The 14,336-nt window shown below is 51.6% G+C and overlaps 1 protein-coding gene across 2 annotated transcripts; it reads right to left on the bottom strand.

Moving 5' to 3' along the window:
• Window positions 1-1,848: 1,848 nt before the first annotated feature.
• TRIM63 (tripartite motif containing 63) lies at window positions 1,849-13,256 on the bottom strand. Of its 2 annotated transcripts, XM_037135780.2 has the most exons (9): window positions 12,945-13,255; window positions 11,899-12,071; window positions 9,299-9,467; window positions 8,322-8,417; window positions 6,913-7,146; window positions 6,260-6,282; window positions 5,790-5,914; window positions 3,515-3,586; window positions 2,342-2,427 (listed from the first exon to the last, which is right to left on the bottom strand). In XM_037135780.2, the coding sequence occupies exons 1-9, from the start codon at window positions 13,101-13,103 to the stop codon at window positions 2,417-2,419; spliced, it is 1,062 nt and encodes a 353-aa protein (XP_036991675.2). In that variant the 5' UTR covers window positions 13,104-13,255; the 3' UTR covers window positions 2,342-2,416. The 2 variants fall into 2 exon arrangements, with proteins under 2 accessions (XP_036991677.2, XP_036991675.2); XM_037135782.2 differs by lacking the exons at window positions 5,790-5,914; window positions 6,260-6,282 and having other exon boundaries at window positions 1,849-2,427; window positions 12,945-13,256.
• Window positions 13,257-14,336: the final 1,080 nt, after the last annotated feature.

The raw sequence follows: 14,336 nt of genomic DNA, 5'->3' as shown, positions 1-14,336 counted from the left end.
GGGTCAGCTGGTTAGTGCGTTGTCCTGATACATCAAGGTCGCAGGCTTCATTTCCGGTTAGGACACATACAAGAAGCAACCAGTGAATGTATTAATAAGTGGAACAACAAATCAGTGTTTCTCTCTTTCAAATCAATGTTTAAAAAGTGAGTTACACAGAACATTAGTTCTAGAGCAGGAGCATCAAACTTATTTTTACCAGGGGCCACATCAGCCTCGAGATTGCCTTCAAAGGGCCAAATGTAATTTTAGGACTGTATAAATGTAACTACTCCTTAACAGTTAAGTAAGAGCTCATTGCTGCTGCCGGGTAGAAACAAGGTGCCAGGCCGGATAAAACAAGGTGGAGAGTGGGTTTCAGCCTGAGGGGTCCTGTGTTTCCCACCTGTGCTCTAGAGGATGTCACGTAAATGAATAATCTGGGAAATATTGGGTTAAATATTAAATCCACCAAAGAGCCTTAAGGTCCAGGCAGTATTCCAAACACCATAAACGTGATTGGCCAGTCATTGTCTAAAGTCAAACAGTTTTCTTTATAGTGGGACTACTCATTTGCTACTCAAATATTGAAAAGGTGAGACCTTTTCTTCGATAAATCTTCAGTGTTCATCAGATTTATAAGTCCAAGGTTCTTAGACCCAATGAGTGAGTGCACTGTGCCCGATTCACTCAGTTTCATCCCTCTCCCAGCCCCTAGGCCCCTTGTCCTTGGAAAGCCTTGGTGCCATTTTGGCTATGGTCATTGCCTTGTCCCCCAGCACTGGTGGCTGCCTTGGCCTTCCTTGGGGTAAAGGCGGCCTCCAGCAGAGCATCCCCTGTGCAGCACCAGCACCCATGCCCAACCCACTGGACCTGGGAGGTTCTGCTCCACCCGCTACTCACAGAGTCAGCTGATGGGGTGCCATCTAGCTTAGCTCCCCTTAGCAGCTGCCTAGAGGGGCCAAGCGATGCAACCTGGAAGTGTACAGGAATTAGCAGTCTGGGAGACAAACTTCAGTCCTGAGACAGGAGGTGAGAGGAGCCAGCACACGAAAACCTCTTCCCCTGAGGAAGTGCTTTGAGTCGGTTATGTTCTTTACGGCCTGTCTGGAACGCCACACAGGACTGAGCAAACAGCCGGGTCTCTGGTGAAGCTGAAGCAGGTTCAGTAACTCGACACTCTCTATTTGCTTCTCTCCTTCCCTGCCTTGCTTCCCCTCTCCCTCACCTTGGCTGCCCTGGGATTTATCCAAACTAACACACCGAAGTAACCCTGTTTCTTGAGGATCATCTCAGGGAGTTTTCCATGGAGCTCTCATTAGGAAACGCTGATGTAAAGAGCTCTCGTTTGGTGGGACAGAAGCCCAGCCTTGCCATTGCTGCATCGCTCCTGCAGGTGTCTTTCTGTCAGGCGTCTGTCCCTCCACTGTGAACTCTCCAGAAAAGAAAGCTGAATGAAACCAAAAGGGCGAAGCCAGAGCCATTTGCTATCGTGGCACCATTTGCTGAGCAGGCCTGTGGCCTTGTTAGACATGACGGCCATTTCACTCTTCTGACCTTGGCCCCAGGACTGGGACTCACTGGAAGCAGGAACAGAACTGATCACTCCCTACACCACGGGTGGAAGGTAACATGGGAATAAACTGCAGCCCGTGTTACAGTGCCCAAACAGCACCCCTCCACCCTTTGATAATCCGATTATTATCCAATAAAAGCTCAAAGCCCCCACCCCTCAGTGCCCGTGTGCTTCTCCACACCATGCCCCTCTCCTTTCTTGGAGAGTGAATAAAAACTTTATTCTGCACACTTTCTTCTCTCCGAATTTTTCACAGCTGCGTCACTGAGCACCCCAACAGGAACCCCAACTCCTTTGGTAGTAACAGGAAGAGAGCGAGCGCTGTGCATTTATTAGAACAACATGTAACGCAAACAGTCTCCACCCCCTCTGTCAGGGACAGGCACTGGAGCACAGCATGTCCCCCCTGCCAGGTGCGTGGGTGCTGCCCAGCCCCCCCAGCCAGGGAGAGGACGAGGGCGGCGGGGCCACCCAGGTTTCCTTCCCCCTGCCTAACAGCCGCCACTCACATGATGACCAGGCGTTATCATACAAAAGTCCCTTTACAAAAAGCACCAAATTGGCATACATATACAAGTATATACAAAAATCACATTTAAAAAATGTACAAAATACTCTATTTTGCACCAACGTAGAAAAGTGTCCTCAGCGGTGGTTTCAAGTGCACTCCCAGTTCTGCTTCAGTGACGGCGGGGCACAGGGGGCGGCTGGAGTCCTTGCTCTCTGAGCAGAGAGAAGACACGCCTCCTCCTCCTGGGGCCCCGCCCCCTCCCACCCCGGGCCTGTCACCGAGGCGGCAGGGCCCATCCCCACCCTCCCCGGTCTCTCTGCATCTGGAGGGTCTCTTCCTCAGCCAGCTCCTTACTGGTGTCCTGAAAGAAAGAGGCAAAGAAATGGGAAGTGAGACAGGCACTCGAGGGGATCCAGGGCTCACCAAGCTGAAGTGACAAAAGACTAAACTCCAATTCCTGCCTGGCCTCTTCCTTTTTACACAAAAATAGAATTTAGTTGCCAAGACAAAATAGGATTGCACATCCAACACATAAAACTCCAAAAGACTACTTTCTATTTCTCAGCTGGATTGGAATTTAGTTCCAATAATAATTTGGCTTTAAAAGTGCTATTAATAGGTATATGCTAATTAACAAGCACGTCCTTCCCGTGCACCAGACACTGTGCACTCTCATTATAATCTTCTGCAGTCAGTCAGTACTATCGTGGCCCCATGGACAGAGGAGTAGCCCGACTCAGAACGTGAACTTCCCAAGGTCACACCGCCAGTCCCTGATAAAGCCGTGACACAGTCCGACGGGTTGGCACCCCCGGGTGCCCTTGGGGCCAGCAGATGACACGAGTGAGGAGAGCAGGAAGGTGGACGGTGGTGGTGGACAGTGGTGGGCCTGGGCAAGCCGGCAAGTGCAGCGCCAAGCAGAGGAGAGCGCCACCCAGTGCCGACTCTCTGGGACAAGAGAGAAGGGCAGGCCCAACGTCATCATCCCTTTCAACATTTTAACAAGAAGGTGGAAATCCAGATTCTTAGTTGAAATATCCTCTTAAAAAATCCCTTTAAAAATATCCTAATTTTTAAAATGTTGTCAACGGATTTGTTAAATCCCTTGTTAATTACATTGTGCTGGCCAAACAAAACGCCTCAGTGGACCCAGCTTGGCTCTTGAGGACTCTGTTATGCTGCGTTGATTTCCATAGAGATAGAGGTTATTTAGACATAAAAATGAGCGCTTTTTATTGTGCATGGTTTGGGTTTCTTCCTCTAAGAGCGAAGGGAGCAGACTTTATCTATAAAAGGTTCACATAATTACAATCATCACACCCAGGGACATCCTCCCCAATGCCCAGCACAGCAGTTTGCACCCAGGCAGCATTGCATGTTTTTGTCTGACTGACTGACTGACTGAATGAATGAATGAATGAATGAATGGAAATAGATGGATTTCTTACCTTCTTCCTTTCCCTCTGTGGACCCTTCCTCTTCCTGACCTTCTTCTTCAATGTACTCTTCCTCTTCCTCATCTGAGTGTGACAAAGAACACCAGTGTTGGGATAGGCTGGTTTCTCAGAGGTGTTGCTCACACCAGGCTGGGGACAGCACTGATCCCAATCCCTCCGACGCCAGTCGGAGTCATCCAGCCATGCAATGACTTTAGTGGCCCAGGAGGTGATGGGCTTGCCAAAGCCGAGCTGCACAGGGGTGGGCTTCCCTCCCCCTCTGTCTGCACCCTCCCAGGGAGGGAGGTTCAGGAGGCTCCTTTGTTCCAGGAGCTACAGCAGCCTCTACCGCCTGATCTGCCTGTGACCAGAGGGGACTTTTCTGGGTACACTGTACTTCTGCATACCTCTCAGTTAGACAGATCGATATCACCTGAGGAGGTGGGACAAGAATGCCTTGATTTTCAGTGATCAGGGTCCTTGTCTTGAAGGAATTTGCCCAGCCTTTGAAATCTGCTTGCCTAGTACTCCCTGTCCACTTTTCCTTATTCCTCAGCCTACAGGAAGGTGATAGAGGGTGGGAGCACTTCTGGGGCACCTGCTCCTTGGTTCTCTGAAGCCGAGCCCCAGACTGTGAGTGGGTTGCAACCTGTGTCCCCCCTTTCCCATCCTGACGAGGATGGGAAACGAGGAACATGTGCTAGTGAGGAACATGCCTATTGTCCACCCCTCTCCAAAGCTGCTTCCTCATTCCTTTGGGGCCTTGAGAGGGTCACCACAGAGTCAGAGCACTTGTCTAGAGTGTCCAGGAAGAGGCTTGAAAGAGTGAATGCCCCCAAAACGAGAGCCAAATTTCCAGCCACCTCCCAGGAATCTACGCATAACCCAGGGCGTTTTGCTGCCTTTGTTTCATCATTGTTACATTAGCTATTCATGCCAAGGGCTGTGCTCAGCGCTGCACATGCGCTGTCCCAGGTAATCCTCACCAAGAATCTATGAGCCAGATGGCCCTTGGTGGCACCCACATGGGCTACTACTAGCTGTGTGGCCTCCAGGAAACCTCTCATTGTCCCTGGGCTCTACTTTCTCAACTACAAAATGGAGATGACAACAGAAACTACCTCATGAAGTTGTATTAAGGGCTTAGTGCCTGGGACATAGAAAGTGCTTAAGAAATTGTACTGTAGCTGTTGGTATGGTTCTCTCCCCAGTTTCCCATGAGGGAACTAAGGCTGAGGGAGATTTTGGAAGGCAGTGCAGGTCTTCACAATGCCTCCCTGTTCACACAGTACGATCCACTCTTGAATATATTAGCTTCAGGAGGGTAACTCTTCAGAGTGACAGCTACCCCTAAGTCTGCCAGCATCTGCCAGCTTCAGAATGCATTTTGTCCTCACCCACAAGTGGGGTACCTCAGGTGCTCTGAGCACAGATGTAACAGCAGATTCTGCAAGCTTGCAGGCAAGCTGAGCTTCCCCGTGCTGGCCATGGTATAACTCTTTCCTGCTCCTGCATACCTCTCTTTGTCCTGTTCATGGAAGCATCACCTCTCAGAACAACGCCAGTTTGACAAAACCGGACCTACCATCTCCTTTTCATTGCGTAATAGCTGCCTTTCAACTGTGAGCTTGAGCAAATTATTTACATCTTTGCTCTTCATGGGGTTTCCTCATTTTTCTCTTATTATTTTACTCTTATTGCTGTTATGGCTGCATTGTGACAATCATGGTAGGCACCCTGTGGAAGAATAACTATAAACAGAAATGAGGATATGGTATAGATAAATTAGGGTACCTGAGTATCATAGACAATAGCATGAAAAAGCTGAACCCAAAACTAGCTTTAGGCACCAATCAGTGTATGTCTAGTATTCTACAAACTCTTCTGTGTCGATATCTCAGTTGTTGCAGCAATACCATGAGGTAGTCATTGTGAGCAGGCCCACTTTTGACCCAAGTTTTAGTTAGAAAAATGAAGCCCAGAGAGGTGGAGGGGTTCAGCAGAGGTCACACAGACAACAAATGGCAGTCCCGGATTCACAGTTAGGTCTGTCTGTCTCCAAATGCAATGGTCTTCCCACAGCCCAAGACGCCTCCCTACAGCGATAATTTACTGAGCAACAATTATGTACCAGGCGCTGTGCTCAGCTCTGGGCTCATCCAGAAGCTGGCTGATATCTGGGCATCTTTGCTAGTGTATCTGCCTCCACGTGGGGCCCAGTGGAAGGGAAGCTGATCTCCGGGGGTTGGGCAGAGAAGCAGACAAGTGGCACCACCACCTCCTTTACCTGTCCCAAAGTTGATGGCCCTCAGGGTCTCTGCTATGTGCTCTAAATCCAAAGTAAAGTAGTCCATGTTTTCAAAGCCCTGCTCTGTCTTCCCCAGCTGGCAACCCTTGGAAGCTTCCACAATGCTGTGGGGGGGGGGGGGGATAGGAGTGGGAGAGAAAGAGAAAGAGAGATCTGGGGCTTAGTGCAGGGAAAGGGTGTTTTAGCTCCAACTCACGCCAGTACACACGCTTGTGCCCACACCCAGGCCTTGCACCTAGAGGCTCCCTCTGGAGCGGTGGAGTATTTCCTCTCCAGTCACAAGCAAATACCAGTTCAAGAAAGCACGGGATGATGCAAAGGCCGGGAAAGCCAGCCCAGGATGAGACCCGCCCAGCAGCCCTAATGTAAAGGAGGAGGCCCATTGGACAGAAGTCAGAGGCCCTGGTAGGAGCTAGGGCCTTGGATCACAGGCCCGGGGAGACACTGACCTTTTGATGAGTTGTTTGGCACTCTGTGGGGGGAGAGAGAGCAAGTGGTTAGTACTGCATTAGGGATGGCCCCAGGAAATCAGCAAAACCAGTGACTGGGTCCTGCGGGTGGGCACTTGGTACCATTTCCCAGCCCAGTTGTGACCTGCTCCCCACCCTGAACTGAACAGAACTTCTTCTGCACAGGTCCTGGTGATCACTCTAGGTCCCTTCCATTGTCCTGGTAGGCAGCTTGGATTTTAGGGATATCAGTCTAAACACCTTACACCCTGAACTCTCCAAGATGAGAATCTTATCCTAATCCCTTCTTTACACCTAATGTCTAGCACAAAGCCTGGCCTACAGTAGGTGCTTAGGAAATTTTTATGGAACTGAACTGTGGGATCTTTTAGCTGGTCCCTTTCTGTCTCCCCCAACAAGCTCTTCTGGGGCAGGGCTGTGTCTCCTACATCTCTGTGGCTGACCTATATAGTAGGTGCTCAGTTAACAGGTGTAGGTAGGGATTGTTTTATAGATGAGGAAAATAAGCCTCAGGGAGGTTTAAATGACCTGCCCAAGGGCATGTAGGTGGTCAGAGGAAGAGCATGACTTGAACCTTATACGGAGCTGTTGAATTGAACGGACTCTGCCCACACCTTTTCAGTCGTGCTCACCAAGAGGAAGATGGCTCCACCAGGCTCGTCCAGAGACTGGATGGCTGTCTCCACCAGCTTGGTGGACTTGTCCAGCTGCTCCCGGTACTGCTGCGTGAGGGCCTCAATGAAGCTGAGCTTTTCCTCCTGCTCCTGCGTGATCTGCTGTAGCAGCTCACTCTTCTTCTCATCCAGGATGGCGTACAGCATGTCAAACTTCCGACTCAGCTGTTCCTTCGCCTGGTGACTGTTCTCCTGGGGACAGAGATCTTGGAGTCACATCCTGTTGGCTTCTCCCTATCCCCAACACTTCCTTTCTGGAATGGGTGTGCTAAGAAAAACGAATCTAAAGCTGGAAGAGGTCTTACTACACCCTCATTTTACACAAGATGAAATGAAGGTTTAGCAAGAAGAAAGCACTTGCTAAGGTTTCATAGCTACTCAGTACATGTTTGGAGCCTGGTGTCATGGAGAAAGCAACCCCATTCCTCAAAAATAGAGACTCTGGGGTCAAATGAAATGATACATTCTGGCCCTCCAGTGTGTCCCCAAGTCACACTCTTCTCCCCATTTTAGGACCAAGAATGGATTCGAGAAGCTCTGCATCACTTGGTCCTAGAAGAGGTGGAGAAGCAGCTCCTTCCCTAGGACTTCCTCAGTGAAGTTCCCTTGTCTTCAACACAGATGCCACATCTCAGTTTCCTGTCTGCAAAATGGATACAATAATAGCATCTCATCAGACCAGGGGCTCTAGCATTGTCTATCAGCCTGGGAGCCCACATGGGTGGTAACAATGTCCCCCTCCTGTCTACCAGCAATCTGATGATCCCTTGCCCCCACCTCATCTCCAGGGACCTCTCCCAAGTGAAGAAAGGAAATCATGGGTGTTTTTACAGAAACAGAAAATTTTTTTTTGCCTCTACAGTCTTGCTACTCAAATTGTGGCCCATGGGCCAGCAACGTGGGCAAACCCCGAGAACTTGTTAGAAACGCAAAATTCCATGCCTCATCCCAGACCTCTTGAACCAGAACTTGGACTTTAACAAGACCTCAGGGTGACTTGTGTGCACTTCAAAGTTTGAAGCCTTGGTGTACAGCACACAGAGAACAATGGTCTAAAAACCACCAATGCTAAAAAACAAAATAAATTAAATTAAATTAAATTAAATTAAATCCTGGGAATTTTTGGTGGGGTGGGGGCTGTCTTGTTTACCACCCCACCCCTGGGGCCGTTGGCAGGGACCGACACACAGCTGTGCTCCAGAAACATTTGTTGAATGAGTGGATTAAAGGATTAGTCAGTCCCTCTCCACTACCCCTGCTTGAACACCCCAGGCTGCAGGCCCCAGCCTTGAATCACAACCCAGGGGTGAGCCTTCACCCCACAGACTAGGCTGCACTGGAGGCTTCAAACCCCCGGGTCCCCTCACCTTGGTCACGCGACTGGAGTCCTCCAGCTGAGTGATGATGGTCTGCATGCGGTCGTTCCCCGCCACCAGCATGGAGATGCAGTTACTCAGTTCAGTCTGGATGGGAGGAGGGGGTGGGGGGTCAGGAGAGACAGAAATAGTCTCAGGGCCCGCCCTCTGGGAACTGACAGCACATCGGCACCCTCACTCCCCTCTCTGCTAAAGAGCCTCCACTAGCTGTCGAGGGTGCTCTTTCCGAGGGACAGCCGAGGTCCAGAGCAGAGAACATGAGAGATACTGTTTTCTTTATTTTACAAATGGAGCCCAGAGAGGGGAAGTGAGCTGCCCAAAATACACAGCAAGGTACTGGTAGAAGAGGGGCTTGTTTCTGAGAAAGAAGGGATGAAGAGAGGAAATAGTTGGGAGTTCTAAAAAAGATCAGTGGTGGGGATGGGTGGGATGGGGGAAAGTGGTGGTGGGAAAATGGAGACAACTGTATTTGAACATTCACTTTAAAAATGATTTTAAAGAGAGATCAAGAGAAGGGCAGGAGGTGGGGAAGAGAGAGTATGGAGAGAGGGGCCACAGGTCACTGCACAGACAGGGTAGTGGGTCTCCCACATGTCTGGGGGATTTGGAGCCTGAGACAGGTGACCAGCACAGGAAGAGGTATCTGGGGCCCAAAGCACACTGGGGTGTAAAAGCCATGGCCTGAGAGGCCCCCATGTCCTGAGAGGCCCCGGCGGCCTGGCCCTGGGGTCTGGCCTCTCCCCTGAGGCCACACCCAGGTGCTCTCAAGTGGCTCTAAGTATAACCCATGAGCTCAGCCACCTCCCCCAGGAAGGCAAGGACTGTTGTCCCTGTAGCCTGGGAAGTCCCTCCAGAGGGCCCATTACTGAAAGGGCCCTGGCTCAGCAGACATGCAAGGATCAAATCTGAATCCTGAATCATCGGGCCGTGCCCAACAGGCTGTGAGAGGAAGCGGCTCGGGCCAGTACCTTTTGTCCCTGGAAGACACTCTGTAACGGGGCCACTTCACATGCCTGGTGGGCCCCAAACACCTTGCACATAGAGCAGGTGGGCATCTCACAGGTGAGGCAGTAGATGTTGATTTTCTCGTCTTCATGCTCCTTGCACATGGGGTGCCTGCCCTTCTGCAGGGGCCTACTGAAGTGGAAGAGTCACGAGTCACAAGGTGGGGTCTCCTCACCCAGCTCCAGTCATAGCTCCTCCCCAGACCTATGACCCAAGTTCTCAGTGATTGGATGTCCTGATCCTTTTCTTTATCCTGTGGGGAGCCAGTGCCAGGGAAGCCAACGACACCATGGTTGTCACCACATACTAGGACTCAAATTCTGGTGATGGAGCTGGCTTGGACATTGGAAGGGTGGTAGGACCCCCGAGTCAGATCTGGAGACATTTTCAAGAGGAGGAAACTGGGCCCCTGAAAGGTGAATTGACTCACCCAAGGTCACCCAGCAAGTCAGGGCAGGGGAGGCTGAAGTTCATTTGCTCTAATTATAGTCACTGCACCTCTCCGTTTCTGCAGGCTGGGCTCTAAGTGAAGCAATTTATCATGGCCTCATAGAATTCTATATTTAATCCACCAGACTGTAACCTCCATCAAAGCAGGGAAACCTGCCCACTCCCTTCAGTCCTGAACCTGCAGTGTACAGTGCCTTGCATGGAGGAGGTGGTGAGTAAATACAGGCAGAAGGAATAAATTAGCAAGCACGGAGGGCGCCCGACGCTCAGAGAAGGAAGCAGTGTGTGTGCCCGAGCCGCACAGCTAATACACAGGCAGTTCAGGCTGTCTGACAGCCCAGCACGAGCCTCGACTTCTAATCCAGAGATTGTTCTCCCAGGGTCTAGACTCTTACTTCCTTTTGTTCCCAAACACTCATTCTTAGAATGTCTCTCTTCCTTTGTCTCTCTCTCCACTTAAGGGCTCTAACACGTTATCTGTGCTTCTCTCAGGAAATTGGTCACCTCCTACCTGAGATTCATTTGGGGGGTCTAGGTCTTACCTCCCCTGGCTGGACTCCGCACGCATTTAGAGTCCACCCCGTGTCTACACTACCTCTGATTTCCCAGCCCCTAACACTGCAGGCGACCACCCAGCCCAGACTTCTGCATGTGGGTTTGAATCCAGATTGTTCTGCACTTATTCATTCTGTGAATAATGGACAAGTGCTTGGGCAAGTGCTTTTGCTTCTCTGAGCTTTGGTTTCCTCCCAGAGTTCCTGAGATCATGGCAGGAGTTGGCTGTAGTGATGGTATAGTACTGGGCAGACCCCTACTATGGGCGGCTATCTTTGTCATCCGACCATGCAGGAAGCCCTCATAAGTTCGAACACAGTATAATCTTCATAGGCCGACACTGGATGGGCTAATATTCTAGTGCAATGTTGATTTTATTAGTATTATAATGATCAAAAGTATATTTGCATTTTGTAGTGTTGAGCCCTAGCAGCGAGAGACACGACAGCAGTCAGGAGTGTTCGTTGTGGAGCCAGTCAGACAGGCTCCCTCTCAGCTCCAGCACTTGCAAGCTGAGTGGCCTTCTATGTAAAATGAGGGGAAGACTGTCTTATCGTTACTGTGAGAATTAAGTAGGGATAACTTGTGGGAAATAGTATGGTGCCTACGCACAGTAGGTGCTCAATAAATGTGTGACATTTTTGAACATTTCCCATTAAAATCCTATACAGTCCCCCAAACAAACTTTACTGTCCCCTCTGAAGGCGGGGGAAATGAAGGCTCAAGGACTTACGAGGACCCTGCAATGCATTAGTAACAGAGTTGGATGAGCAAACACAGTTCCCTAGGCCTGGGCTTCTTCTCGCTAGGATGGGTCTGTCACCTTTCCCTGGGCAGGACGCTGCCTCCAGGCTGTGACAGTTTGGGACCATCGGGGCTGCCTGGAAGTCTTGTTGGGACATCCTGATTTGTAAAGATCTCCCTGGGAGCTGTGTCTCTCCCCAGTTCGAGGCCCCACACGGCACAACCTCCAGCACTCACAAGCTCTGCCTGAGATGGAGCCATGCTTCTGGGTCAAGGAGACACGCAGCTCCCTCGTCAGGGCCCACTCCCAGCTCTCCCATTTCCCCGCTGAGCAACCCTGGGCGACTGACTCCACCTCTCTGAGCCTCAGCCTCCTTCTCTGTGAAATGGGATGATAAGTCATGCCTGATTTATAGGGCTGTTGTGCAGCAGCGGGAGAAAGCATTCCCAGTGTGTGCCTCCCTTAGCTGTTGCTATCACTATAGAAACCGGCTCTGTTCTCACTGGGCACTTTCTCGGCTTATCAGGGCCCCTTAGCTGGCCCCAGTGCCTCTCTGTCCCTCTCCCATCTTGTCTTCCCTCTGGGTCCTATCGCAGTAGCTTGCAGTAGAGCAGTCTGGGCCCCTTCCCACTCACATAGAGTGAGCCTCTGTTCCTGCCTGAGGAAGAGGGACATGGCTCTCCGAACTGGCTGGTGGAGCCCATCCAGCTAGGCGACTGGATCTCGAGCAGATGAAGGAGGAAGGAGCCTGGGACAGCCAGGCACAGAAGGGCTGGGAAGGGAGGAGGGGCTCCCAGGACCGGGTGAACTGACCTTGAGCACTCCTGCTTGTAGATATCAATGATGTTCTCCACCAGCAGGTTCCTCTGTAGGCCATACACTCCGTGACGATCCATGATCACCTCATGGCGGCAGGAGGGGCAGCGGAAACGGCCTCCAGACATGGACATCGAGCCACCTCGATTGGTCCAGTAGGGGTTCGCAGCCTGTGGGTGTCGAGGACAGAGGTGAGTCTTGGGCTCCCCCTTAGCCCCTGCCCTTTCTAATCTCTGATTATCCTCCCTCCTGCTCACCCCACCCATTCTTGTCCAACCACAGGACCTGGATGGAGCCTCCGTCTTGAGTTGAGAGGCAGATCACTCCCACAGAGAGCGCCTGAGACACACCAAGCAATCAACAGACCTGGAGTTCAAGTCACAGCCATTCTCTGAATGACTTTAGGCAGGCAATGTTATCCCTCCAAGCCTCAGTTTTCCCATTTGTCAAATGGGCATTATGATTAGAACCAGTGACTAGGGCTGCTACTTTAAAGATAAAACAGTGAGAGAACATTTTGTAAAGTGCTTCTGGGGAAGCTTGAGTCCTGCCTCCCAGCCAGGACATGCACTCTCCTGCCTTTCTTAGATAAAGCCCCTCCTGCCTTATATTGGAGGCAGTACCCTCGAAGGGGAAGGTGTTGCTACTGGCCAGTGCCTCCCACCCTCCCTCCTCCTACAGCTCTGGGCCCCCTGCCACCAGGGAGCTGGCTCCAGCCCCAGGGGTCTGGTTTCTCTCTCCTCTCCCCCTGCCTCCCCCACTTATCACTTGAGGCATTTGACTCCTGATTGAAGAGTCAACTGCAGTGCTCAGGGTGGAGGTGGCTGAGCTGCCACAGGATGGGGAGGGGACACATGCGTCATGGAAAAGGAACTGGGCCCTCAGAACCATTATCCAGACCCCTCAGCTCAGTTCAGAGGCCTTTGCAGGGGAAAAACGGGCCCCAGTTTAGAAGGGTCCTGGGCTGAGAGAGGAAAGTTTTCATCAGAGGAAAGCCAAGGAGCCCCCAGAGCCCCCAGGACTAGGCCGTGCCCGGCACTCACCTGGAAGATATCACTGGCACACTTCCGGCAGAGGTTGTGCTGACACGGCAAGATGACCACGGGCTTGGTAAACATCTCCAGGCAGATGGGACAGATCAGCTGCTTCTCCAGGTTCTCCAGGGGGTTCCCATCCTGGATCAGGCCGGATTTGTAATCCATACTGTCGGGGGGGTGTGGGGCTCCCCTGGCTGCCTCCTTTACCTTCCTCGCTCTAAGCAGACCTGGGGTTTTGCCTTTGTCACAAAACACTCGCCCAGAGTCTCTTGGCCTTCTTCTCCTGGTGCCTGAAATCTGTCTTGGTCTGAGGCCCCTCTGATATTTATAGCTAGACCCTGGTCACATGAGCCCCAGGAAGGGACCAGCTGAGCATTCTGGTGCCAGCACGGCTGGCGGGGCTTGAGTTTCCTCCCAGCCTGCAAGACCAGACTCTCAGATCATGTGTGGGGATGTGCAATCGCTGTCCTCTCGGGACGGGGGTCGTAAACAAGAACAGCCTGTTCGTGGGCAGACTTGGGGTAGGACTAGGTACCCAGAGTTTCCTCCAGAAATCAGTCTCCTCCCACACCAGAAATCAGTCTCCTCCCACATGAGCCAGGGATGGGACCCCGGGAATGGGCCCCTGGGAGTTTCAGGGTTAATAGCCAGTGCCCCCTCACTGGCCATACTCAGGTCCACCCTTCCTCTGGTGTTCCGGGCAGCTCCCAAGAAGACGGGGCAGGGCAGCCCCTCTCTCTGAGCCCATCTTTCTGCCTCAGACCTGGGCACAGCACGTTGTTGGAGACCTTGACACGGACCCCCGACCCCAGCTAGCCGGTCCCCCATCCCATGACCACTAATGCCACCTTAATGCTGAAAGAGCTCCCTTAAAATGTAATCCAATTCCCTTGTGTTGCAGATTTTGACACTGGGGTTGAATAGGGACCTTATTCAAAGTCAAAGGAAGTTAAGGGGCAAAGCCAGGAATCACATTCATTCATGAGATATTTTCCTGAGTACTAACTGTATACATCAGGCACCGGGTGACAGACAGATGAATAACCCTTCTCCCCGCCCCGAGATGCCCACAGCCTAGGAGGGGAGACAGACGGAAATAGCCGAGCCCCACCTAGTCACACTTAGAAGTTATCCACGTGCTCTCCTCTGCTCTCTGCACTGATACGAGTTGTTCTCCATGTCCTTCTGGACGGCTTCCATGGTGGCAGGTAGACGTCATTAGAGTAGCAGTCCCAGAGGTTGTTTTTAAGACAGAAGCTCATGCCAAAGGACATTAGTTAGGGCCACCAGGTATTAGGTGCTGGGGCGAGAACAGGAGCAGTGACATCAGGCCTCAGGATAAGCCTAAGAGGGCGTGGGGCACACAGGAGTGTCCAGGGTCTCACGAAAGAGGGACGG

Source organism: Artibeus jamaicensis, unplaced genomic scaffold (genome assembly GCF_021234435.1).
Source record: "Artibeus jamaicensis isolate MK-2021 breed Jamaican fruit bat unplaced genomic scaffold, CSHL_Jam_final scaffold_847, whole genome shotgun sequence".
Classification (NCBI taxonomy): Eukaryota; Metazoa; Chordata; class Mammalia; order Chiroptera; family Phyllostomidae; genus Artibeus; species Artibeus jamaicensis.
This window is presented reverse-complemented; position numbering and strand designations above follow the sequence as displayed.